General features: G+C 33.6%; 1 protein-coding gene across 10 annotated transcripts in view; it reads left to right on the forward strand.

Moving 5' to 3' along the window:
- Window positions 1-27663, forward strand: part of PRPF40A (pre-mRNA processing factor 40A) — a 56029-nt gene that overhangs the window by 15585 nt on the left and 12781 nt on the right. For 6 of the 10 annotated variants that reach the window (XM_016205786.2, XM_016205794.2, XM_087819852.1 and 3 more), the window contains exons 3-16: window positions 188-268; window positions 1390-1420; window positions 2780-2793; window positions 14521-14631; window positions 16048-16168; window positions 16406-16459; window positions 18250-18274; window positions 18923-19294; window positions 20940-21048; window positions 21542-21606; window positions 21980-22144; window positions 23144-23252; window positions 24059-24209; window positions 25088-25221. In XM_016205786.2, coding sequence (XP_016061272.1) covers window positions 188-268; window positions 1390-1420; window positions 2780-2793; window positions 14521-14631; window positions 16048-16168; window positions 16406-16459; window positions 18250-18274; window positions 18923-19294; window positions 20940-21048; window positions 21542-21606; window positions 21980-22144; window positions 23144-23252; window positions 24059-24209; window positions 25088-25221 — 1542 coding nt within the window. The remainder of the gene's footprint in view (window positions 1-187; window positions 269-1389; window positions 1421-2779; window positions 2794-14520; window positions 14632-16047; window positions 16169-16405; window positions 16460-18249; window positions 18275-18922; window positions 19295-20939; window positions 21049-21541; window positions 21607-21979; window positions 22145-23143; window positions 23253-24058; window positions 24210-25087; window positions 25222-27663) is intronic. The other 4 variants (XM_016205803.2, XM_016205829.2, XM_087819855.1 and 1 more) reach the window with 1 other exon arrangement.

Below are 27663 nucleotides of genomic sequence, written 5' to 3' on the forward strand. Positions count from 1 at the left end.
AGATCATTGATAAAGTACTTCATTCATTCAACAAGCACTTTCTAAGCATACTATCTATATAATATAGTGCTCACTGGCTTTTAATCTTAAGTTGTACATACTAGCTTTAATAACCAGGTAGATCCTTCAAGTCATATTAAGTGCTTTGGTCTTACGTAGTAACCATTTATTTTTACTTTTGTTCTAGATGCCTGGAATGATGTCTTCAGTAATGCCTGGAATGATGATGTCTCATATGTCTCAGGCTTCCATGCAGCCTGCCTTACCGGTAATCTTGTGAAAACTATTTTCTGTGATGTTTTGATTACTTTTATATGTGAAATAATATATATGTATTTGATAGGCATTTGTGTTAGCTTTTTAAGTGCCTCTGGAGTACTGTAAGATTGGAGTTACAGTGGACGTTTATTTTTAGTTTCTTGAATAAGCATTTATGTTTTTCCCTTATATTTATATTGTAGTATATGGAGATCCTTATTTATTAAATTAATTCTACATTAAACAAGACTGGATTACTGAAAACTGTAATTTGTCAGCTAGAAATATTTTATTGGTCTGCTAACATAATCTATTAAAGAGTACACATTTGCTTTACTGAGTGCCAATTGAAAATTGATATACTAGAGTCTAGATTTAGAAATAAGGTTGCATCTGAAATTCATTACTTCTTAAAACTTCAGCTGTGGCACATTACTTAGAAAATCTATGAACATTGGGTAGTATAGCAATATATAAATCATTATGATATTGAAATTTGAATATCTTCTTTATTATGTGATAAGTCTAGTGGTTGTAATGAAGAGATGTGGTATACTCCACTGGAGTGCTAAGTTTGCTGTGTCTTATCCCAAACCCCTAGGACCAGATATATTTCACATCTTTTTTTTAATATTATAAAGTAATATATTACATATATATTATGTAAAAATTTCCTGTGGGGTTTTGGCCAGTGCCCTATAATTTCTAGCACAATATTTCTATAGCAAACTTAATGGATATTCTGTCTGATGTGGGATAAAGACTAAATAGAGTTCATCTCATTCAGGGCAGGTTTTGCTACTATAATGAGTTTTGGTGCCAAACTTGAAAAAACTTGGTTTTCAGAGCTTTTTGGCTTTGAGAATTGTGGGTAAAGAGTTGTGGATCTGTATATATTGATGATCATATAAATAGAACACTTAGATTAAAGTGCTTCAGTAGCCCCAGTCTCCTGATTTTTTATAATTTATAACAAGCTTAGGGTACTGAAGCCACTAAAACTTAAAAAAAAATCCTTGAGTCAGTGGCTTGAGAATTATACAGAGGGAACTAATTGTTCTTTATGAGGAACTTATGTAAAATATAGTTTAAACAAGGCAAATATTACTAATTTTATTTTTCTTCTTACAGCCAGGAGTAAATAATATGGATATAACAGCAGGTATGTATACCATTTTTGGTGGTATGTTTTAAACTTCATTTGAACAGTAGCTACCATATTCTAATGAGGAATGAAAGTAGTATCTCTTGGGGTTTATAATCAGTTCCTGATTTTTTTTTTTTTTTTAAAAGCAGTGGGAAATAAGGATAGCATTCATAATTAAATCTATAAGAAACTATAATTTTAGATCAAGAGCTCTGGGACCAAATTTGGTCTACAAATACATTTTGGCCTACACAATGTTTTTAAATTTTGTAATTAGTTGCCAACATTTAAAGTCTATTGACTTTACAAAGTTTGAACATATCTTTTTAGCCAAAGGTTGGATTTCTCTTAAAAAATTGGATGATCTGAATATTTACTGTTTACAATGGTCCTTGTCAACATAGTAGATACTCAGAGAATATTTGTATGAAAAACTCTGGTGAGTCCATATATTTATCAGCAGATGTCTTAGAATCAGGTAGCACTTCCATACTTTAGATGTGGAGCATGTATTCTTTTTTGCCTGCTTGGTCCTTTTAGTCATTGCAGTTCATAGGTCCTGTGATAATTTTTTTCTTCAGCCAATTACCAATAAGTGTTTGTTTTGACTTGTGTGACTATAGTATGTAATAATAATTCTTCATTTATCCATGAATAAATATTGTTCCACATAAGTTAGTATTTCATATGGTAAACTTTATCCTCTGATTATGTCAAAACACTTTTTGCTTTAGACAGGAGTCAGAACATGTTTAAATGCACTATGTGCTTTCCTGCAGGTTTATAGGGGACATAATTGAAGTTTTTAAGATGTTTCACAAATATCGTTATTTAAGCTGAAATGATGTTCTGAAATACCTTGTATAATATTTTAGCCTATTTAGATATCTAGAGCTGATTACTATGACCTTAAATAATCCTGGAATATTACTTAAATACCTTGACTCTACCATTGATGTGTCCATAGTGACTTCTTTTTAATTGCTCTCAGTGGAACCGAGATAGTTGAAGTTGCCAGAAATCTAAAGCATAGGGTCAGAGAGGTTTGAGGTATTTTTCTGGTACTTCAATAGCATAGCAGAGAAAGAGGACTCTTATAATAGCAAGAAGAGAAACAAAAGGCAAATGTATGAACACTTGTCAAACCAGCTTCAAGTTTGCAGATTGCAAGTTCAATGTGCCACTTAATTCTGAAAATACCTTGCACTGTAGATGTTTATTTTTTGGGAAAGAACAAGTACATGGGTTATATGGGACAGTTTTAGGATATTTAGTGTGACGGGATGACATAGAAGAAATAACATTAAATATTTTTAAACTGTTAAGGAAAGCATGATTTATTACATTATAAATATTCCCCCTTTTTTTTTTTAGGTACAGCAGGTGCGGTAAGTACCTATATTTTGTTATACTTCACTGAATTGAATCCTTTTTCTGTCTGTGCCAAATGTTGAAAAATTGTTTGATTTATATTAAAATCTGATTTTTATGGGACTTAATGAGAGATATGGGAATCAGATGTATATCAATTTTTTCAAGGATATGAATTCTACCCATCACAATTAGAAGAGAAACAAAATTGGTAGGTGCATAGTAATTAACCTGCTAACTTTTTTAGTTAAGCGTTATAGTAGAAAGTAGTACTCTTACATACAGATTTGTAATTGTTCATTACTGTAAACCTAATGTAGTTTAAAGTACTTTTTTTTTGTACCTTCTTTGACACAGTGTCAGAAAGATAAATAGAATATTCAGAATTAACACTTGATTTTAAGATAGTAGGTTTTAGTTATGTTTTCCTAATGCTTCTGTGTAGGTATTCTGTCATACATTTTTGTGGTGATTTGGGAAATCTGAGACCTCACTTAAAGATGGCTTTTTATGCTAATTTTTAATAGCCTCATTCTTTAGTCTCAGTGGCTTTTTTGTTTTCTTAAACATCAATGAAAAAAAGAGTTTATCTGTATAATTTCATTTAGTAAAAACGACAGATCTGAGGGAGGTAACTGTTATCCCCGGGTTGAAGAAATGCAGAAAGCTGTGAATTGATTGCATATATATTAATTTTTAAATTTGGGGAGAAAGACTTTTAATTGTGAACTGTGTATAAATATTTAAAATTTTTTTGTATCTTTTTCTTTGAAAGTTGAATGGTTATAACATATTTATTTGGTATTCTTTCATTATAAGTGACTTTTTATTTTTGACTAATGATAGTAATTCATTTCAATTTTAGGAGGATTGGCATTTTCATACTTTTCTATTAAATTTTCACCCAAAAATAGTGTGTATTTGTTTGAAAACTTGTTGTTTGTTTTCTTTTTTTCTTTTTAGATTTCAGGTACACAAATATGAGTTACTTAAATGCTTCAGATTATAGTCATTACCACTGATCCATGAAAGTCCCTTACATTTTTCTTCCTTTATTCTCCATTTTCACTCTCACCCATCCCCTGATCCCCTTCCCAAGAGGTGGTCACTTGATAGATGTCCTAAGACACTTTTGCATTGGGAAAAGCCTATGAAATTTTTTGTGCAGCTTTTTCTGTTTTTTGTGTTTTTTTCCCTTCAAGTCCTTTGTCTTTATTTGTGTGTTTTTAAATTGACATACTAGTTTTAGGTATACAGCATAAATGATACAATACTTGTATACATTGTGAAGTGATCATAAGTTATTTAACATCCTTCACCATACATATTACAAAATTATTTTTCTTATAATGAGTTACTTTTATGATTTACTCTCAACAACTTTCAGATATGCAGTACAGTATTATTAACTATAGTGATTATTCAATATACGACATCCTCATGACTTAATTATTTTCTAGCTGAAAGTTTGTATCTTTTGACTCCTTCCACCCATTTCACTCATCTCTCACCACTCCCCTCTGGCAACTACCACCAGTCTGTTTTCTGTATCTATGAGCTTGGGTTTTTTGCTTGCTTGTTCATTTTAGATTTTACATATAAGTGAGATCGTAGTGTATTTGTCTTCCTCTGTCTAACTTACTTCCCTGGCATAGTGCCCTTTAAGTCCATCCATGTCTCAAATGGCAAGGTTCATTCTCTTGTGTGGCTGAATAGTAATCCATTGTGTGTGTGTGTGTGTGTGTGTCACATCTTTATCCATTTGTCCATTGATGGACACGTGTTATTTTCTTATCTTGGCTATTGTAAATAATTCCACGGTGAACATGGGGGGTGCATATATGTTTTCAAGTTAGTGTTTTTGTTTTCTTTGGGTAAATACCCAGAAATGGAATTGCTGGTTCATATAGTAGTTTTAGTTTTAAGTTTTTGAGGAACCTTCAAAATGTTTTCCGTAATAATTGTACCAATTTACTTTTCTACTAACAGTGCACAGGAGTTTTTTTTTCTCCACATCCTTTTCACCACTTACTATTTCTTGTCTTTTTGATATAATAAATTCTAACAGATGTGTTATCTTGTGGTTTCGATTTGCATTTGCCTGATGATTAGTGGCATTGAACATCTTTTCAATTGGCCATCTGTATTTCTTTGGAAAAATGTATATTCAGATCCTTTGCCTAATTTTTAATTAGATTGTTTGGCTTTTTGCTATTGAACTGTATGAGTTCTTTATATATTTGGGACATTTTCTGCTTATCAGCTATATGATTTGCAAATATTTCTTCCCGTTCAGTAGGCGGCCTTTTGTCTGTTGATGGTTTCATTTGCTGTACATAAGCTTTATAGTTTGCTGTAGTCTCACTTATTTATTTTCGTTTTTCTTGCCTTTGCTTTTGGATTCAGAGCCAAAAGTTATTGTCAAGACCACTGTCAAGGAACTTACTATCTATGATTTCTTCTAGGAGCCTTTATAGTTTTAGGTCTTACATTCAAATCTTTAATTCATTTTGAGTTTCTTTTTATGTGGTATGGTAGTCTAGTTTCATTATTTTGAATTTGGCTGTTCAGTTTTCTCAACATTATTTATTGAAGATACTGTCATTTCCTTATTGCATATTCTAGGCTCTTTTGTCATAATTAAATGACCATATATGCATGGATTTATTGCTGGGCTTTTGATTCTGATCCATTGATCTACGTTGTCTGTTTTGATGCCAATACCAAACTTTTGATTACTATACTTTGTAATAGAGGTGTTTTGTGTGCGGGTTGTTTTTTTTAAAATTTATTGTTGAAAGTATTACAGATGTCCTCTTTTTCCCCCCATTGACCCCTTCTGGCCCTCACCCACCCCAGGCCTTCACTACACTATTATGTGTCCATGGGTTATGCACATATGCGTATAAATTCTTTGGTTAATCCAGAAGCTTGATACCTCCAGCTTTGTTCTTTTTCAAGAGAACTTTGACTATTAGGGGTGTTTTGTGGTTCCATACAAATTTTAGGATTGTCTCTATTTCCTGTGAAAAAATGCCATTGGAACTTTGCTGGGGATTACAATGAACCTGGATTGCTTTGTATAGTATGGGCATTTTTGTAATACATATTCTTCCAATCCATGAGCACAGAATATTTTTCCATTTATATGTGCCTTTAATCTCTTTCATCAACGTTTTACAATTTTAAGTGTACATGTCTTTCACCTCCTGGTTTAAATGTATTCCTAGGTGGGGTTTTTTGGTGCAATTGCAAGTGACATTGTTTTAACTTCTCCAGTTGTTCATGTTAGGGTATACAAATGCAACTGATTTTTATATATTGATTTTGTATCCTGCAACTTTACTGAATTTGTTTAACATTTTTTTGTTGTAATCTGTAGGATTTTTGGTATGTAATGCATTTTTCCCCTATAAATGGCATTGTACTATCTTATTCTGTGGCTTACATGTCTGGTTTTGCTGCATATCTGGGCCTGGAGCTTAAATACAACTGAGGTCTAGATATTATCTTTAAGGAGGGAAAAGGTCAGGGGGTCTAAACTGCATGAACAGCGATATGAAAAGTCAAGGAGGTCCAAACTACATGACCAGTGATATACTGGGGGAGGATAGGTTACCCTGGGGACAAGGTTCTTGTTTTCCCAGTTTTGCCCCTTGCTAGGCATCTGGGACTTTCTGCCCTGGTGAGTTTCTGTACTCTAGTTTCTGTACCTGGCCCATCTAACACTAATATTTTAAGTTGCTTATATCTGGGGAGTAACCCCTCTTTCGGGTCCCTAGAACTGCTTGTATAAATGATGAGTAACTTCTTAACAGCTTAGTGTAACAATTTAAAATTGACTTCAACTAATACGCTTTGAGAATAGAGGTTTTGGATTACCATTTCAATTTCTTTAGTGGTTGAGCTATTCCAGTTTTAAATTTCTTCTAAAAATTGTGTTTTTCTAGATATTTATCTGTTTCTTTGAGTTTTCATAGTTATTTGACATATTGTTAGAAATAATAGCTTTCTTATTTTGTTTTGGGGGTAACTTCATAAATTTATTTCTGCTGTCATTTTTATATTCTTCTTGGTTAATCTCTTGCTCTTTTTCTAGTTCAGTGTTTAGCTCATTGGTTTTCAGATGTCCTTATTTTTTTGTACTGATTTAACTGTTTTCCTTAAGCTTTGACCTACAGTATTTTCATTGTCATTCAGTTCACAATATCTTGTTTTCTTTTCCTTCACTTGATTTTTTTATTAAAAGGTTCTCAAGTGGTGTGTTTTTTTAGGTTTCCAGATGTGGGGTTTTTATTTTTATTTTTTTGATAGACTTTGGTTGCTATTTTTGTGTTTTTTGTTTGTTTTGGTTTTTTTATTTTTTATTTTGGAGCCATTTTAGGTTTATAGGAAAATTAGATAGTTCTTCCCAGATACCCCCTCTCCCCACATGCATACAGCCTCCTTCCCCTATTATCAATATCTCCCATACATGTAATGAACATACTTTAACACATCATCACCCAAAGACCAGTGTACATTATGGTTCAGTCTTGGTGGTATGAATTCTGTGTTTTCATAAATGCATAACAACATATATTCAACGTAATAGTATTATACAGAATGTTTTCACTGCTATAAAAATCATCTTTCCCGGCTGGGCATGGTTCAGCGGTTGAGTGTCAACCTAGGATCCAGGTGATCGGGGTTCGATTCCCAGTCAGGACACATGCACTGGTTGCCGGCTCGATCCCCAGTAGGGGGCGTGCAGGAGGCAGCTGATAATGACTTTCTCATCATTGATGTTTCTATCTCTCTGTCTCTCCTTTCCTCTCTCTGAAATCAATAAAGATATATGTATTTTTTAAAAATCTTCTTTGTTCCACCTATTCATCTGTAATAATGTATGATGTTAAGCATCTTTTCATATGCTTATTTGCCATCTGTATGCCTTTTTGGTAAGGTGTCCAGATCTTTTACCCATTTTTTAAAATTTATCTTTATTGTTGGAAGTATTACTGATGTCCCCCCCTTTTCCCCCACTGATTCCCTCCACCCTGCACTCCCTCTCCAAGCCTTTACCACACTATTGTATGTGTCCATGGGTTATGCATATATGTATGTAAGTTCTTATATTATTCTCTCCCCACCTACCCCTGCCTGCCTTCTGAGATTCATCAGTCTGTTCCATGATTTTATGTCTCTGGACCTATTTTGTTTATTGGTTTATTTTGTACATTAGATTCCACACATGAGTAAGATCATGTGATACTTGTCTTTCTCTGACTGGCTTATTTTGCTTGGCATAATACTCTCCAGGTTCATCCATGCTGTCGCAAATGGTAAGATATCCTTTTTAACAGCTGCATAGTATTCCATGATGTAAAATGTCCACGAAGATGCTTGATATGATTTCAGTTTTCTTGAACTTGTAGAGACTTGTTTTGTGTCCTAACATGTGGTCTGTCTTTGAGAATGTCCCATGTGCACTTAAGAAGAATGTATATTATGCAGTTTTGGGGTGAAATGTTCTGTAAATGTCAATTAAATCCACCTGATCTAGTGTGTCATTTAGAGTCACTGTTTACTTGTTGATTTTTTGTCTGGAAGATCTGTCTAATAAAGTCAGTGGGGTATTAAAGTTCCCTACGAAGACTGTATTGCTGTCGATCTCTCCTTTAAAGTCCTCCAGAAGTTTTTGGTTTTTTTCCTCAGCCTGTGTGAATCTTGTTCTGAGGTGGGTTTCTTGTAAACAGTATATATTTGGGTCTTGTTTTCTTATCCATTCAGCTAACCTATATCTTTTGATTGGGACAGTTTATTTATATTTAAGATTATTATTGATAGGTACTTATCTATTGCAATTTTATTTCTTTATGCCTATGTTTCTCATTCTCCCTATTTCAACTTATTACAGCACTCCATTAAACATTTTTTGCAATGCTGGTTTGGTGGTGATAAATTCCTTTAGCCTTTTTTTGTCTGAGAAGCTCTTTATTTCACCATCTATTCTGAATGATAGCCTTGCTGGATAGAGTATTCTTGGTTTCAGATCCTTGTTTTGCATTACCTTGAATACTTCATGCCATTCCCTTCTGGCCTGTAGAGTTTCTGATGAGAAATCAGCTGACAGCCTATGGGAGCTCCTTTGTAGGTAACAGATTGCTTTTCTCTTTCTGCCTTTAAGATTCTCTCTTTGTCTTGAATTTTTGCAATTTTAATTATGATGTGTCTGGGCGTGGGCCTCTTTAGGTTCTTCTTACTTGGGACTCTCTGTGCCCACTGAACTTGTGTGACTTTTTCCCTCACCAGGTTAGGGAAGTTTTCTGCCATTATTTTTTCAAACAGGTTCTCTAACCCTTGCTTACTTTCAACCTCTTCTGGCACTCCTATGATGCAAATATTGTTACATTTCATGTTGTCCCACAGCTCCATTAAACTGTCCTGTTTTTTAATTGTTTTTTTCTTTTTGGTTCTCTGATTGATTTTTTCCTACCTTGTCTTTAATTTGCAGATCTGATCCTCTGCTTCCCCTAATCTGCTGTTTATTCCTTCCAATGTTTTTTTATTTCTACTATGTCATACTTAATTTCCTTTATAGTTTTCGTATCTTTTCTCATGCTGTTGATCATCCTTATCATCAATATTATGAATTCTGTATCTGATTGCTTATCTCCATTTAACTTAGCCCTTCTTCTGGAGAGTTCTTTTATTCTTTGACTTGGGGCTTGCTTTTTGTCTCCCCATTTTGGCTGCCTATTTGGATTTGTTTCTGTGTATTAGGTAGATATGCTAGGACTCCCAGTCTTTTGGATGGTCTCTGGTGCAGGCCAGTGTCAGACATTGTTTGTGACTGGCCTTGAGTACCCTGTTTTAAGCTTTCTGCACTCCACAGCTTGTGGTTTTTCTCTGCTGGGGCTGGGTGTATTTGAACAGGACCAAGATGTGCACCAAGGTCTGCTTTTCCAAGCCTGGGGGCGTCCAGAAGCAAGTCAGGCAAAGATTCAAAGCACCCAGAGGCTGATTTTTATCAGTCTTTTAATGAGCGTCAGACTGTAGAAACTCCAGAGGGTGGGGTGAGAGGTTTTTCAGTGGGTGGGGCGATTGCTTTCCCCCCAGGCAGAAGTTGCTTGGATAGTAAATGTCTGCCTGAGAAAGATGTCCTTTGCAGAATGGGGGAATGACAGCACAGGAATCCAGATAGCTGCCCTCTGAGCTCTCTCCCCCAAGCTAGCACCTCTGGATTCTCTTCACACATCTGTAGTCCACTCTACCCTCCTTCTATTGGAGCCCAAGGTGAGTGGCTACACATGAAACTTTGTGCATTGGCCTTTTAAGGGCGCGGGCATCTGCATTTCCAGCTGTCTCCCCTTGGCAGACAGAAACCCTGCTGCTTTTCACAGCCAGATGCTATGTGGGCACCTTCTCAGTTCTGGTGCTCTGGGCTTGGGAGCCCTGCCAGGGGTTTAGGCCCCAGAGAACTCAGTGGGAACCCCCCAACAGCTGAGATCTCCCTCCAGACCTTCAGCTGCTGCCTGTGGGAGCCCAGCCAGACCTCTCATGCCTCCGTACTTCCTACCCGTTTCTATGTGGTCTCCACTTTTTGTCCTTGGTTATGAGGGTTCTCCTTAGCTAATCTTCAGTTGCAGTTAATTATTCAGGGTGGTTTTTCTATTTTTTAGTTGTAATTCCAGTTTGTTCCTGGGAGAATGTCAGTGTAGCTTCCACTCAGTCTGCTACGACCTTGGATCTGTCCTCTTCTCATATTCTTGACTTTCTTTGGCAGAGAAGTTTTTTATTTTAATGACGTTACCCAGTCAATTACTTCATGGATTGTGTCTTTGGGTGACTTTAAAAAATAAATAAATAAATAAATAAGGTATACATTTTTTGCATTATGATTAGAAAACAATTTATTAGATGTTTATTCTTTGCAGTTTATTGCTTTATCAATTTATAGGTGTACAATTCCTCCTTTCCCCATTACAGTTTTTGCTTTAAATTCTGTTTAGTTAGGACAGACAGCTATTATAGCTGTTTTTATTTCTTTTTGCGTTGTAAAAATGTTATATTGTGAATAGGATATTTTTTCCATTTTTATTGTAAGCTAGTTATTATCAATTCAGAATTTTTTTGTATATTTATCTTAAAGTCAACTCTATTACCAGGTTCCCTGGATAATTTTAATAGTTTTCAAAATTTTACTGTATAGAGTTCACTTGAGTCTTTAGCAGTAAAGAGAATTTTTCTCTTTCCCAGTATTTATAGAAATCATTTTATCGCTCTGTATTTGTTGGATTATAGTGATTGCAGACTTGCTTTAGTCATTATTTTAATGGAAGTGGCTTTAGAATTATTTTTATTGGTTTTTGCTAAGTTGTTAACTTTATCATTTAGATATTTTTTATTTAAGGGTTTTTTTCTTTTTTAAAAATATTTGTGAATTTTCACTATTTTTAGGATGTGTTTTAATCATAAGTCTATTAGTGTGATCACCTAGTGTTGTTGTTTTTTTTTAATCAGTTAATAGAAATAATTTCTTTCATAGATTCTCCAATATTGAACCACCCTTGTACTTCTACAATAAATTCTACTTGGTCAAAGTGTACACGTTGCAGAATTCTCTTGTCTAATATTTTATTTAAATTCTTACATTTATATTCATAAGTAACGTCTGCTTTTTTGGGGATACCTTTCCTTGAGTTTTGTTACTAATAAAGAACTTCTTTTTCTATGATCAGAAATGATGATACTGTAATTCTCTGTTCTTTAAAGCTTGTATAGTATTTTACTGTGAATCTGACTGGGTATCTTTCAGTTGCTTCTACTGTAACTGGAATATTCAAGTGTGATGTGTTTTTCTGGGTTGAATTTGGGTATTTTGTGAGAAATTAATTTTGTTTTAGGTTTTCTTATTTTCCTTATTTAGAGTAGTCAGTATTGTTCTTCCTGTTTAGTGTTTAGAGTTAATCACTTTTTCCTCTTTCAATTTCAGTCAATTGAACTTATACATTGTATGAGTACTTACAAGTTTGTAAATGTTACGTATACATAATTGAATTTAAGTGTACCGAATTTATTTACAGTTCATTTATTGACTAGCTATTTTGAATCTGAAAATAATATTTTCTCTTGAGAATTATACATTTTCTGTGTGTATTTTGCCACTATATCATTTGTTATAATGTCTTACTCTTTTTATTTAACACTGCATCTTAGACATTTTCTATTATGTTTAAAATAGAGCAACCAAAAGAGTAAAATAAACTAGGAATAAACTTAAAGGGTATAAAGGACCTATATACTGAAAACTACAAAGCATTGTTAAAAGAGATTGAAAAAGGCACAGTGAGCCCTGCCTGGTGTGGCTCAGTTGGTTGGGCTTTGTCCAGCACACCAAAAGATTGCCAGTTCAGTTTCTGGTCAGGGCACTTTCCTGGGTGTGGGCTCGATCCCTGGTAAAGGGTATGCAGGAGGCAGCCCATTGATGTTTTGCTCTAAAATGATCAATAAAAAATATTAAAGAACAAAAGAAAAGACAGTGAAATGGAAAGATATTCCTTGTTCATGGATTAAAAGAGTCAACATACTTAAAATGGCCATATTATCTCAAGCAATATACAGTTTTAATGCAATCCCTATCAAAAGCCCAATGTCGTTTTTTAAAGAAATAGAACAAAAAAATGTCTGATTTGTATGGAACCACAAAAGACCCGGAGTAGCCAAAGCAATCCTGAGACGAATGAAGCCAGAGATTTCATACTGCCTAACTTCAAATTATACTACAGAGCTATGATAATTAAAACAACACAGTGTTGGCAGAAGAACAGACACACGGACCAATGGAACAGAATTGAGAGCCCAGAAATAAAACCACAGGTATACATGGACAAATAATTTTTTTCAAAGGAGCCAAAAACACACAATGGAGAAAAGAAAGTCTCTTCAATCCATGGCGCTAGTTGAATTGGCAAGCCACATGCAAAAGAACCAAAGTAGAATGCAGTTTTGTTCCCTTGTACAAAAATTAATTCAAAATGGATCAAAGACCTAAATATAATACCTGAAACAAATTATGTAGAAGACAACGTAGATATTAAACTTTTAGATCTTGGTCATAGAGAACATTTTATGAATTTGACTCCAGAGGCAAGGGAAGTAAAGGCAAAATATATAAAGAACTCATACAACTTAACATCAAACAAATAATCCCATTAAAAAATGGGCAGAGGACCTGACCAGACACCTCTCCCAAGAAGACATACAAACGGCGAACAGATATATGAAAAGATAATCAACTTCACTAGCTATGAGGGAAATGCAAATTAAAACTACAATGAGATGTCTCCTCACACCTGTTAGAATGACTGTTATCAACAAGACAGGTAATAAGTATTGGAGAGGTAGAAAAAGGAACCCTCATTCACTGATGGTGGGAATGTATATTGGTACAATATACATGGGAAACTTTGTTGTGGTGATTCCTCAAAAAACTGATAATAGTTATCATATGACCCAGCAATCTGTCTTCTGGATACCTACCTGAAAAACAAAAACAAAATTCACATTGTCTAAGTAAGGATAAACGCTTTCAAAGAAAATTTAACAGAAAATCTGAGTGGTACAAATATGTGATAGTTTGACGATTTTACTTTTTCTTTCTTAGAGGTATTTACAGTAATGTGTTTTCTTAGACTTGAAGAAATTTGGAAAGATCATCTCTATAACCCTATTTCAAGCATACTTCATTTTGTTCCCATCTGAAAAATCTGCTAGAACTGGACTTAGTACCTTTGATCTCATCTTATCTAGTAATTCACTAATGATTCCTTGTTAAACTATTTTTAAGCTACTTTATTAAGGTTTGATTGACATAAAAAGCTGTACATATTTAATGCGTACAACTGGATGGTTTTGGGAACAAGTATATATATATCTGTTAAAATATAACTACCATCAAATAATCACCTCTCAAAGTTTCCTCCCATACCCTCTATTATTTTGTATGTGCATGTATGTGCTTGTATGTATAGTAGCCTTGCAGAACTCTAAACAAACCCTTATTTGAGGCATCATGTTTATTGATACCAGAGGTTTTATTAGGAACTTTTAGTAGGTTCTTAGTTTTATTTTCACCCCAAGAGTAGATTTATATTCTATATCAAACCAGTTTCACATGAAACTTTATCTCACCTATATTGTGTTTGAGGCATTTGGATTCACATTTTATCTCTTTTAAATTTTACCTTATTGATTATTAAATTCTTATTGTCATCCAGAAGTCATGCTTTCTAATTTTGACAGCTGCATTTTTATAGCATGTCAGTTTAGAACTTTGTCCAACTTGATGTAAATATTCTTTGGATTTGGGTTGTTGAGGTCATGATCATTCCACCTATACTACATTAGCATGGGCTCTTATCCATAAAGCATTGATTTGGGTTGCTGAAAGATTGTGTTATGTGTTTAAATTAAAAAATTATTGTTCTTATGAGAACAGTCATAGCCTTACAATTCTGAGACTTTGTAGAGAGATCCTAAAACCTGAATTGATTCGTGCTGCTTTTGAAGTACTTTTAAACTCTGATTTTCAGTTACCTCCCTATTTGCAATGATGAATTATTCTAAGTGCCTTAAACTGTCAAAAGTGTGCCCATTTAATACTTTTAATTTCTTCATATATTCCTTTGAACCAATGATAACTGATATGGTCAGTGGCACTGTTAAATAATGTAAATGTTTTTGTAATTATTTTTCTTTAGAAATCAATGTGGACTGAACATAAATCACCTGATGGAAGGACTTACTACTACAATACTGAAACAAAACAGTCTACTTGGGAGAAACCAGATGATCTTAAAACACCTGCTGAGGTAAAAGTTTGAGGACTGGAAATCAGGGATTATTCAGTAAATTTGGGTCTTTTTGTTTGTTTTTAAGGATTTCATGGGTATTTGACTATCTAAATAGTACTGTTTATATCTTAGAAAGGCATTCAGAGGAGAAAAGGGTTAATAAACACACCAGTCAGCAGAAAGCCAAAACTCATTCCCTTGAACAGGCCAACTTTATTTACTTACTTTGCCCCTGCTTAGGAACCCTTTTGGGTTACATCAGTTTAAGAAAGGTAATTTAAAGAATAATTTGGAAGAAAAAAAGACTCACTCTGACTGCCCTTTATTTTTTAAATTCACATTTCAAATTGTTTTCCTCTCTATAGCAAACCTGGATGATTTCATGTGTCTTCTACTAAGTCCTTAAAATTTTCAAATGGGGTTGAGTTAATGGAGATGAAATTAAATTACAAACACTTCCTTCTCTTAGAGTGGGGAATTGTCTCTTTGGAAAATGCCCCCCAAAAGTATGTATTTTTTATTTTATGTTGCATGTTTTACCATTCAAAATATACAGACAAGGAAGTAAGATTGAAGGAATAAATGAGTAAGCAATATGTGTGGAACTCCAAAGTCCTAAGTAAAAGTAGATTTGGCATTTCACACTATACTTAAGGTTTTTCCTGGTTGGCACCATTATCTTCCCCTTCCACCTGCCCTTAATTAAGGAATTCGAGGAGGTAAAGTATTTTCCAGCCACCACACTTATATGCACCGCCAGTACTTGGAAGGAGAGGTTGGTAGATATAATTTTTTATGTATTCTGATACATATTCAGTGATATTTATCAATTATATATTTGCCCAAGACACTCTGTCTGGCTTTGAGTTTTTAGTAGCAATCTCATACCACCCTAACTGGTTTATATATTAAGTTTTAAGTATATCATATTTACATATTATTTCCTTACATAAGGTAATTCACATAGATTTGTAGTAAGTTATTTATTACGAAGTTGAAATCTAAGCATCACTAAATCAGTATCATGACTAATACTAGTGTATTAGTATTTGAGAAGCCTGTTTGTGAAATGGTGGGTGGTAAGTTTTACCTTTGATGGGGTATAAATGTTCAGAGCACATAGGATTGGAAATTCATATAGACTTGGTTTTGAATCTTGCCTCTGCCCCTTAATAGGTATATTAACTTAAACAAGTTATTTCTCTAAGTAAGTTTGGAATAATCGTATAAATGTCAAAGTATTATTGTAATGATTAAATAGTATATTCAGATCTTAATAGGACTAGTAAATATCTTGTAATTGGTAGCTTATATACTATTACCTCACAAGCTTTCAAATTGTATAGCTTGATAATATCTAGTGAAAACAGTGCTATGAATGACAAGTGATGCTAAATACATTACTATTAACTGACAGTTTTTATTTTCCTCCAGCAACTTTTATCTAAATGCCCTTGGAAGGAGTACAAATCTGACTCTGGAAAGCCATACTATTACAATTCTCAAACAAAAGAATCCCGTTGGGCCAAACCCAAAGAACTTGAGGATCTTGAAGGTAAAACAGAAAAAAATAATTCTTAATGTTAATTTTTTACATATATATGTCATTCACACTGAAACAATCCATAAATAGGATTGTTCAAACAAAGGCCTTATTTTTTTTTTTAATTAAATGATTAGAATGTTTTAAATGGTATAACAGTTTTATGGGCTCTTATTTTCTTGTTGCTCTAGATCTCAGTTCTATAGATTTTAAATAGATTTTTATTTGATTTGATTCCACTGAAACTAGGATACCAGAATACCATTGTTGCTGGAAGTCTTATTACAAAATCAAACCTGCATGGTGAGCTGCTTTGATAATTCATTTTCTGTCATTCTTTAACATTTTTAGACTATGTCACTAATATTCACTAACCATGATTGGATAAATCTGCAGTGAGAAGTCTCTAATTCAAAGAATTTCTTTCATTTAAGGGTTATATTATAAATGAGCTTGTAGCTTTTAAAGTTGTACTTTGGTGTTTGTTTTTTAAGTAATATACCATTGGAAAATTGAGCAAGGACAATTATATACAATATTTCTAAATACAGCTATGGGTGTTGGTGCATACATAGAATACGGGGCTTAACCCATTTAGCAGATAGCAGAGGACCTGAATCCTTGTCATTTTAAATTTTATTAATATATTGTTGTGAGACTGTACATTTAATGAAGATTTTACATATAAACATAACATTGCAAAATAACCCTTAGCTTGTTATGGGAGAATTAAGGTAAGCAAAATATTATACCTCATTTAACAAAGGGCAGACTTTTTTTTTTTTTAACATTCTCAGCTATTCAGAATACCATTTGAAGTCTAGAAATACTTACTACATAATATAAAACCGAGGACTTAAACTAGCAGATATTATGAGTAAAAATTGAGAATTTAGTTCCTTTACTTTCACTTCTGATAGAATCTGGTGTCAAACTATAGTAGGTCAGCCCGGGCTGGTGTGGCGGCTCGGCAGTTAGAGCGCCACCCTGTGCACCAAAGGATCTTGAGTTTGATTCCTGGTCAAGGGCACATACCTGGTTCGCAGGCATGGTCCCTAGCTCAGGCTCCGGTTTGTGTGGGGAGTCAACCAATCAGTGTGTCTCACATCAGTGTTTCTCTCTCCGCCTCACTCTCTAAAAATTAATGGAAAACATATCCTTGGGTGAGGATTAACAAAGAAAAACCCTATAGTAGGTTAAAAGCAACGGAGTGTAGGAGAATGGTACTAATGAAGTAGTCTGCAATGTGAAATGACATCTGATACAAAAGAGATAAAAATTTATTAAAGGCACTATGGTCTTAAGTCTATTTACCTCTGCCCTGTTTCACTTCATTAGCTTAGATCATCACTTGTATATGAAAAATAATGTTAATTTGTTAGTAACAGTAACCCCATTAGTATGTTTTTGTCAGCCATCCTAAATAGATTTTCAGAAATGATTTAGTTTTTAAAATATTCTCATAGAGTTAAGTTTATATTATCATTTACATGAAGTACCTCATTCCTTAATGATGCTAAGATATTTTTGTTACCCCTACAAAAAAATTTTACCTTAACCAGAATGAAAGCTAATCTTAAAAGCTCAATTTAAATTTCTGTACTAGCATTGGCTAATAATAATATTGTAGATGGGTAGACTTCAAGTTAATTGATGTAATAAATATCAAGCTCATTTCTGATATAACCCTACTACATATAGTTGGTGTGCATAACTATCTATCTACCTGTCAATGCTAGTATATATGTGCTGAAATTTCATAACATGAATTTGATCCTGTTTTGAATTTAATATCTTAAAAACAACAAATAGTTAAACCCCTGGGGAAAATATTGTATTATTCCAGAATTACTTAGATACTTTCAGGGAGTTTTTGCAGTAGCCAGCAGTTTTGGGAAAGCAGCAGTATGGGGAGAAGCTTTCTTAAAAACTGTTATTTAAATTTGTCTTCATTCTTTAATTACTGCCCTCATACTTTGGAGCAAACACTTGCTCAGTAAAAGTAGTGATTTTTTATTTTATAATAAATTAAATCTTACTGTATGAAACTTTCAAAAACTAGTATGTAACTTCTCTTTTTTTCTCTTTTATAGCAATGATCAAAGCCGAAGAAAGCAGGTAAGCAATTTTAGGTATCAGTACATATTTAGAAATGTGGCATCTCCTATAATATTGTTTTAATTGTATAAATAGCATTAACATGTTCAGCCTTATGGTTTGGTGTCTTTGGAGGCATGAGGGTGGAGAAAGGGATATTTATTCAAGGTACACAAATGATGCTTTACTAAACAGTGATTGAATTTGGACTGCATCATTTATGAATTAAGTTTGTATTATAGAAAACTCAAATTTTGTTTCATTTGAGAAGGGATGAAGAATTATATATCTCTTACTTTATTCAGGTTTTTCTTTTAATGGACGAAATGAATAAAATTTAAAGGTCTTATAGAAAGTTATGATTTTATGGCATGATACAATCTGATAGGGCATTTTGTAAATGAAAACACGTTACTAGACTGGAAATGCAGTGTTGCCTGAGTGCCTATAATACATTTTCATGAATGTTTGTTGAATTAAATCAGAGTAATCCAGTTTCATTCTTTGGCTTTAATTTTTTTGAATAGCTTAATAGTTTGGAAGCACTGCTTTTTTTCCCTTTTAAAAGTTTCTTTTGTTCATTTGATTGTATGATAATTAAAAAATTGCTTTATTTAGCTTCGTGATTATTAGTATTGAAATGACCAGTTTTCTCTTTTTTAAATATAGTAAGCAAGAAGAGTGCACCACAGCATCAGCAGCCCCAGTTCCTACAACAGAAATTCCGACCACAATGAGCACCATGGCTGCTGCAGAAGCAGCAGCTGCTGTTGTTGCTGCTGCAGCAGCTGCCGCAGCCGCTGCTGCTGCAGCCAATGCCAGTGCCTCCACCTCTGCTTCTAATACTGTCGGTGGAACTGTTCCTGTTGTTCCTGAGCCTGAAGTTACTTCAATTGTTGCTACTGTCGTAGATAATGAAAACACAGTAACAATTTCAACTGAAGAACAAGCACAACTTACTAGTACTCCTGCTATTCATGATCAGAGTGTTGAAGTGTCCAGTAATGCTGGAGAAGAAACATCTAAGGAAACTGTAGCTGAGTAAGTTTAGTAATTTGTCTTCTGCAAGTCAGTACCAGACAATAAATTGCCAATTTAGTCAGTGACCATTAAATGAGAATCAAAATAAAAGCCTTTAGATAATAGATCACTTTTGAGGTGGAATTTTGTTGTGTCAAGCTATCAAACTCTTATAAAAGTAATCCACAAAAATTTTAGGAAGCAGAGCTTTCTAGTATGAGACACATATTTAAAGGGGTGCCCAAAACTTTAGTAATCAAGATATATCATATTGTGGTGCAGTATTTTAAAACAATCAGTGCAAAAAGCCCATGATTAATAAAATTTTAAATAAAGATCAGTATTACTGATTTTCTTTTGCCTCAGTCTCAGATACGGCTTAGCACTGCATTGCAAGGAAGTTTGGTATAGTTTGATATTGAACAAACAAAAATCAAGTAGGCAAAAATAAAGATAACACTTAGCAGGGTATAGGGGAACCATTAATGAGATTAAATTGGCACAACTTTTTTAATAAGGCAAAAGTTTGCAACTACTTCCATACCCTATGATCTAGTAATATTTCACATAGTAATGCTTTATACAGCTATAAAAACATAACCTTGTGCTGTGCTTCTTTATGTTAATGATGTCTACGTTTAAAAAAAGCTAACCATGATGTCAAGATTGAAACATGATTGCCATATTATGTAATTTTTAAGCATATTGCTTTGATTTCCCTACCCCTTTTTGTAAAGCTTTTGTTTTTCTTAGGTACATATCTCCAAGTGAAAATAGCTTTATAACCCCTCTGATGTTTAGAAGTTTTAAAAGAATATACAGTATATTTGAAGGAATAAAAGTAATTTTTTACATTTTATTTATATCCTGCCCTTATTCTCAGCTTTTAAATTGTGTACATATATATGAGACACCTTCCACATGTTGAATGATGGCATTTTATTAACATATACATAACTTTTAAGTATTCTACTCACAGACATTTAAGCTTGTTAGAATAACATTCTTTTGTATACACCTTTTTATACTTATTGTGTGTTTTTTCACCATAATTTGTTTTTCATAATTTTAACAGTTGTTTCCTTTTTTTTTCTTTCAGTTGAGTATTTAGAGAGTGTGTATATATTTGTATTTTTTTGTTAGTATGTACTTCCATTACCTTTCCCTAAGCATTCTACTTGAAGCTGTTTTGTTTTTTTCTAAACTCTGTTTTTATATAAGAAACGTTAGCATTATATAACCTTTATTTCATAAAGATCCCCAAACAAGTAAACTTTTGAAAAGTAAATACCTTGGGTTTTGTAGATCCTGACATCTGCCACAGTGACTTAGCTCTGCTCTGGTAGCACACAGTCAGCCGTAAACAGGATGCAAACCCATGAGCATCACTGTGCTCTAGTAAAGCAGTATTTATTAAGCTATATTTACCAGTATTTCGGTGCAACTAAATTTTTATTTTGGCCTTTGTGCAGGGTCTTAATAACCGAATGTTTCACAAAAAATGATATATTACCTTTATTTCTTTATGTTTAGGTAAGTATGTGGGGTTCGTATAAGAAGCATTGTAAAATTGTCAAGTTTTAGCTGAACATCAAATAGCTAAATTTTTCTAAGTGAAGCAAATGTGTCTTTAAATTATAAATAACATGTTTACATTTCTCTCTAGTTTTACTCCTAAAAAAGAAGAGGACGAAAGCCAGCCAGCGAAAAAAACGTACACTTGGAATACCAAGGAGGAAGCAAAGCAGGCGTTCAAGGAGTTACTGAAAGAAAAGGTACTTTTCCTGTAGGTTTTTAAATGACATAATTATCTAATAAATGAAGTTTCTCTTCACTGTAATCAGTACTGTGGTGCCTTTATTGAAAATGCTAATTTCATAAACTTTTTAAACTGAAAATGAACTAAATTTTTCCCGTTTTTTTGAACATTTTTGTGTGAAACTGACTATAACCAGAAAAGCCTATTGTGCGCTGAGAAACACAGTCCATTTCTCCTCAATATTTAGTGTAAGATTTTTATTCACGAAACATTTACCTTTTAATCAGTAGTCTTAAGAAGAAGTATTATGCTCTGTTAAAATTTCAGTTTAAGTTTCTCTTTAGTCTATAGGTATATTATTATCCAGATTTGCCTTGCTTCAGTAAGATACTATTCTTTCAGACCTTTTTTTAAAACTCCTGCAGAAGGAAGTGTTTGATGTTTACAGTGAGTATTATGCTTTGTTCCCTGTTATATGACTTACTAATTTTTTATTAAATGGTTTTCAGCGGGTACCATCTAATGCTTCATGGGAGCAAGCTATGAAAATGATTATTAATGATCCACGATACAGGTAATACTTCAGTTTTTTCTTTTAATTTACTTTTCACTTTGAGCATAGCAAACCTAGACAATTCAGAATTGTGTAACACAATGTAACTTTCCACTCCCATTGTCTTCTGTTATTTTGGTTACCAGGAATAGAGTTGTTCTATGTGTGATATGAACCAAAAAGCCAACAGGCTTGTCATACAACTTGAGTACCCTACTGCAGATGAAATTAGAATTATTTTGAAAATAGAAATTATTTTCTGTAATTATTCTCTTAACAGCTTAGTGAAATGTTCTTAATTTGTGAATGAAATTGGTTGTGTTGCTTTTCAAAGCACTGACATTTGATTATCCTGCCTTCATTTACTCTTATGTGACATTTTTCTATTATTTAGTGCTTTAGCAAAGCTGAGTGAAAAAAAGCAGGCCTTTAATGCCTATAAAGTTCAAACAGAGAAAGAAGAAAAAGAAGAAGCAAGATCTAAATATAAAGAGGCCAAGGAATCTTTTCAGCGTTTTCTTGAAAATCATGAGAAAATGACCTCCACAACTAGATACAAGTAAGATTTTTAGTGATTCATGGTATATGTTTACTGTTTCTGTGTCAGACTTTTTGCCATATGCAGGAACTATTCCAAAGTAGATGCTCATTAAATAAGATTGGATGACTGTAAACATGGCAGTTTTATTAGGCACATGCCAGATGTGGAATTTAAGTTATAGACTCATTGAGTTATTAATAGGGGACTAAAACAAAAAGGGAGAAAGACTTGATTTAACATTTCAAAGCTTGACTCCTTTCAATATAAGAATTGAAATTTTTGTTTAGAAGGAAATAGGCTATTTTCATTAAGCATAGCATTTTAAAAACTTGTATTTATATAGCATTCTTGATTTTAGAGTGCTTTATTGTTTAAAACTGTGGGTAATTCAACATTGACATGCAGTAAGCTATTATTTTCCCTTTGTGCTTCCTTATTTTCCTAACTCTCCCGGAAGAGCCTTGGGGAAAGACTCTCCTTTATTTCTTTAAATATTCCTATTTTTTATGTGTTAGCTGAATTTCTGACAACTGTTTTTGTTGTTGTTGTTTCAATCCTCACCTGAGGACATGTTTTCATTGTTGTTGTTTTTTTGGTTTTTTTTAAGAGGGAGAGGGGACAGGTGAGAGGGGAGAGAGAAACATCAATCAGTTGCTTCCTGTAGTACTCCAGAGTGCCACCCACCCCTGTCTGGGGATTATAGACTTTTAGAAGTCTATAATATATTCCATGGGCAGTTTGAGTCTCTCTAGCTACCCTAAGTAAAAGAGATACAGATGTAATTTTGACTACATTTAGAATTAAATCACTTCATCCCTAAGGAGAAATGGAGGCCTAAGCTATTTTGTTTTTTTCTTAATTGTTAAAAAGTTTTCCTTTATAAAATATAGTCATGAATTTAGAGTGGAAAAGAGTGTTCAGTTGGTGGTTTAAAATTTAGTATAAAATTAAAATGGCCTAAGATTAATTTTTATTGTATAATAGAGCAACATTTATTTTTTTATTTTATTTTTACAGAAAAGCAGAGCAAATGTTTGGTGAGATGGAAGTCTGGAATGCAATATCGGAGCGTGATCGTCTTGAGATCTATGAAGATGTTTTATTCTTTCTTTCAAAAAAGGAAAAGGTATAATTCACTCTTGTTTGTATTTATAGATAAAACAAGGTGTTTCTTTATTCTGATTAGTAGTTACTTTATATCATATTCATTTTTGTTAGTTTTTTTATCCAGTTTATGTGGTGCAACAGATGTTTATTAGAAGTTAGGTTTAAAAATGAATAGCTCCTATAAGTATTGATGTGAACATAGTAAGTACAGATTTATCCATTGCTTAAATTGTCATTAATTGGCTATTTTATATCTATTTTGAGAGATAAGATACCTTTTTTTTAGCTCATTGTTTTTGCTTATAATGCTTCTATTTGTGATTCTTTTATAAGAAGGGCAGTAATATGTAGTGGTTTCCACTAAAACTACTTATAGGATAGTGTTTTAAAATACATCGTTTTTGCTCATGACTATATTATGCACTAAATTGTATGTTATCCAGTCTTCAAGAGACTTATAGAAATGTATTATTAACAAAAATTTGGTCACAGCTGGAAATAGTTGAAGACCTTAGCATTTATTCATTGTGTGATCTGTCTTCAGAAACTAGTTTTTTAGACCATAGTTGTAGGAAGAGACATTTATCGGGGGGAGGAGAGAGATGTGTTTTCCAGTTCCAGCTTTAGGGGAGAGGTGAAAAAAAGTAGGTACCAAGTCAAGCAGTTAGTTCAGAGCACTGGAAAGGTAAATATTGTTGATATTCAGAGTAAATGGGTATTGAAATTTGGTCGTCCGTTGCAATGTAAAGAAACTTTTACTGAATTGCAGTTCAAATATCATGCTTTCTTTGAACTTCAAAACATGTATTCATACTTTTGATTTAGGAGCAAGCAAAGCAGTTGCGAAAGAGAAATTGGGAAGCCTTAAAAAACATACTTGACAACATGGCTAATGTAACATACTCTACTACTTGGTCTGAAGCCCAGCAGTATTTGATGGATAATCCAACTTTTGCAGAAGATGAGGAATTACAGAGTAAGCATATAATGACTAAATGGGAGAAACAGGTTTTTTTTGTTTGTTGTTTTTTTTATAATTTATTTTAATTGTTGAAAGAATTACAGATGTCCCCTTTTCCCCCTCATTGATCCCTTTTACCCTGCACCCACCCTCCGTCCCAGGTCTTCACCACACTATTATCTGTGTCCATGGGTGAGAAACAGTTTTTAAAAGGTTGTCAAGCAGCAAAGAATTCTCACTTTTTTAATGAGACCATTAACTGAATTTTACACAATTGTTAATTCATTTATGAAAAAGTGTTTCCAAGTAAGATATTTCTTTCTAATTGAGTTTTGTGATTTAGGACAAAAATATTTTTTAAGAAATCTGAAGTTAGCTTTATCAGATAACCCTTGAAACATGTTTATCGTATGTCAAACTTGAAATTTTTCTTTGTGTGACTTGGTGAGAACCAAATTAATTACCACATTTTATCATGCTGTCTTTTGAAATAATGGCTTTACAGATTTGCAAAACACAAAAAATGTTATAGCATTATCTTACATTAAGTTCTGTCTTTATTACCTAGTTGTATTTAAATTAAAGTTTTCTTGATTACCCCTCTCAGTACCATGCTTCGGGAGTTTTGGGATAGGGCCTAGAACTCCATACTTTGAAAAGCTCCTTGGGTAATTCTGATATTGCTAACAAACTTTATAATTTATTTTCATTAGTTGGGTCATGTGCATAGCCTTTTTTTCATCCTTGGATGCAGGGTATCTTTTGATGGGGTCAAGTCATATTTGAGTTTAAATGAAAGGTGAATTTGAAATTTATAGGGAGTTAATGCAAATAAACTTCTTTCCTTACTGATACTTGATATTTTAATATTTCTAACTGAAAAAAAACCCTAGACATGGATAAAGAAGATGCATTAATTTGCTTTGAAGAACACATTCGGGCTTTAGAGAAGGAGGAGGAAGAAGAAAAACAGAAGAGTTTGCTGAGAGAAAGGAGACGGCAGCGTAAAAATAGAGAATCTTTTCAGGTATTTATAAACCTCTCTTTTCTAGCTTAATTTTATAATATGGTTAATGCATTTCAACAAGCTTACTCTTACGTTCTACAATTAGTTATGAACCCACTTAAGGAAACCAGCCCTTTTAGTCCAGAGGAATATAGAAGGCTGCAACAGATTTGGTATTTAAGAAGCATACTGATAAGATTTTGTTTGGGAAAGAGAAATAGAATGAAGAAGACTGAAAACAAAGGGTGTGTCATGAGTCATTAATAGTAGTTGGTTTTTAGGCTGTAAAGAATTGTAGGGAATTCTGCGGTATAGTTTAGGGGATGGGCCATAATTCTAAAGTGCTGTGTATACGAGCTGAAATCACATGTCCTTTATATATGCTAATTTTTCACTTTTCACCTCCAAGTACCACTTTATTCTTGCACTAATGAAGAATATCATGGACCAGTGAATAATAATGATAACAGTTAGCATTAATTGCTTACTGTTTATACATTTTAAATGTCTCTTAATTTTTATGACAGCTTTGTATTACAAGAGTAGATATTTTTTTTGTTATGTCCACTTATATAGGTAGGAAATGATCTGGGAGAGGGGAAATAACTTGCCCAAATTCAGTTACTGCATAGTGGAGCCAAAATTTGAATCTGTGTGGTCTTAATTACATAGTCTCTTCCATTAAACACTGTATTCGGGTAAATGGTAAGTTACAGTAGCTTAAACAAGGCTATTTCTTAGGATAACAGTTGTTTGGACTCAGATAGGACATGACCTAAGGCAGTGGTTCTCAAAACTTAGTGTGCCTCAGAATCACTTAGCAGCCTTTTAAAAAAACTTGGACCACTATGCCAAAGATCACTAACCATGTTAAATGTCACGTTTAATTCCATAAAAACTTACATTTACTACTCTTGGCGGGTTTCTTTATCTTATTAATGGTTTCTCAAGGGATCATTTAGAGGATTTTTAAAAACACAGATTGTTGAGCCTTACCACCAGAGTTTGATTTGGTAGTTCTGGGTGGGTTCTGCGAATTTGCAGATCTGATAAGTTTCTAGGTGGTGGTAATGTATGGCCCATACTTTGAGAATTGTCCTGGGCCATTAAGCTTGTCTGCATGATTTAGGGCTGTTGTTCCCATGATCAGATCTAAGTTGAAATGGCAGTCCTTTTGTTTTTTGGATTTTTCTTCTTTTTGTTTAATATATAATTTTATTTGTGGTTATAGAAGCAAATGCTAAGAGGAGAAACAAAACTTCCCCATCCACATACAACAATTTAATAGATAAAAGAACAGTTAAAATAAATGAAAAAAGGAAATTTTAAACTTTGTTATAGCTTTAAAATATTAATGTCTGATACAATCACAAACTTTTTTTTAAAGTATGGCTTCTTATTAAAAAAAAATCAGAAATGCCAGGCCAAGCAGTTGATCATTGACTTATGATCCAGGAGATCCTGGTTCGATTCCCAGCCAGGGCACATGCCCAGGTTGCAGGCTCTATTCCCAGTGAGGGGAGTGCAGGAGGCAGCCGATCAATGACTCTCATCATTGATGTGTCTGTTTGTCTCTCCCCTTCTTCCTTCCTCTCTCTCAAATCAATAAAGACATATTTTTAAAAAAATTAGAAATGGAAACGCAGGCTGTCCCAGCCACTGTGGATTTCTCTGTCTTTCCAGTGGTGCCACTGGCCTCTGTGGCAAGGTGTCTACAAGCCTTCCTGGGTTTCCCAGACTAGATTTTACTTAAAGGTGGTAAAACAGTGCAATATAACCTCAACTTCACATTCAAGGCTCTAGAACTTAAATTTCCACTTTATAAGATACCACTGCTTTCTAAAGCACTGATTAATAAACATATTGTAAAAAACACTTTAGACAGCTACTGTGAAACAAAATTACTGTTGCACACAGTTGTGCACAGGCACGCATGCACAAATACACACAGACACACCCCAGCACCCACCCCGCAAATTCTCTTTACTGGAGAATTATCAGATCAGAAAACAAAATCTCGGTATTGGGTTCAGTCCCCCCTCAGGTGCACAGAGCTTTTGAATCTGAACTGGGCTGATCTGAATGAGAACCTGGGACACACTTTGTCTCTTTCTTTCTCACTGTCACACCCCATCCCCCTTCCTGATAAAACTTGCTGAGTAAATTCATAGGGCATTTCTTTTTAAATCTAGCGAAGTAAAAGTTCTACTCCGTAATATTCAGTTGCTGAGAATTTAGTCAACATGGTGTTAACTAGCTACAAAGGAAGCTGTAAAACCTAGATTTAAATAATCAGGCATGTGCCTAGGAAGGAAAGGGTAAAAAGATTTTTAGAAACGCAGCTAATATTCTGCAACCATTGATTGAGCTTTCATGTCTCTTGTGAAGGTACTGAAATAGTTTAAAATAAGGAGACCTATATGATAAAATAATATAATAAAAATATGGAAATCTGGGTCACAG

This window comes from Miniopterus natalensis, chromosome 8 (assembly GCF_054644295.1).
Source record: "Miniopterus natalensis isolate mMinNat1 chromosome 8, mMinNat1.hap1, whole genome shotgun sequence".
NCBI classification, from domain to species: domain Eukaryota; kingdom Metazoa; phylum Chordata; class Mammalia; order Chiroptera; family Miniopteridae; genus Miniopterus; species Miniopterus natalensis.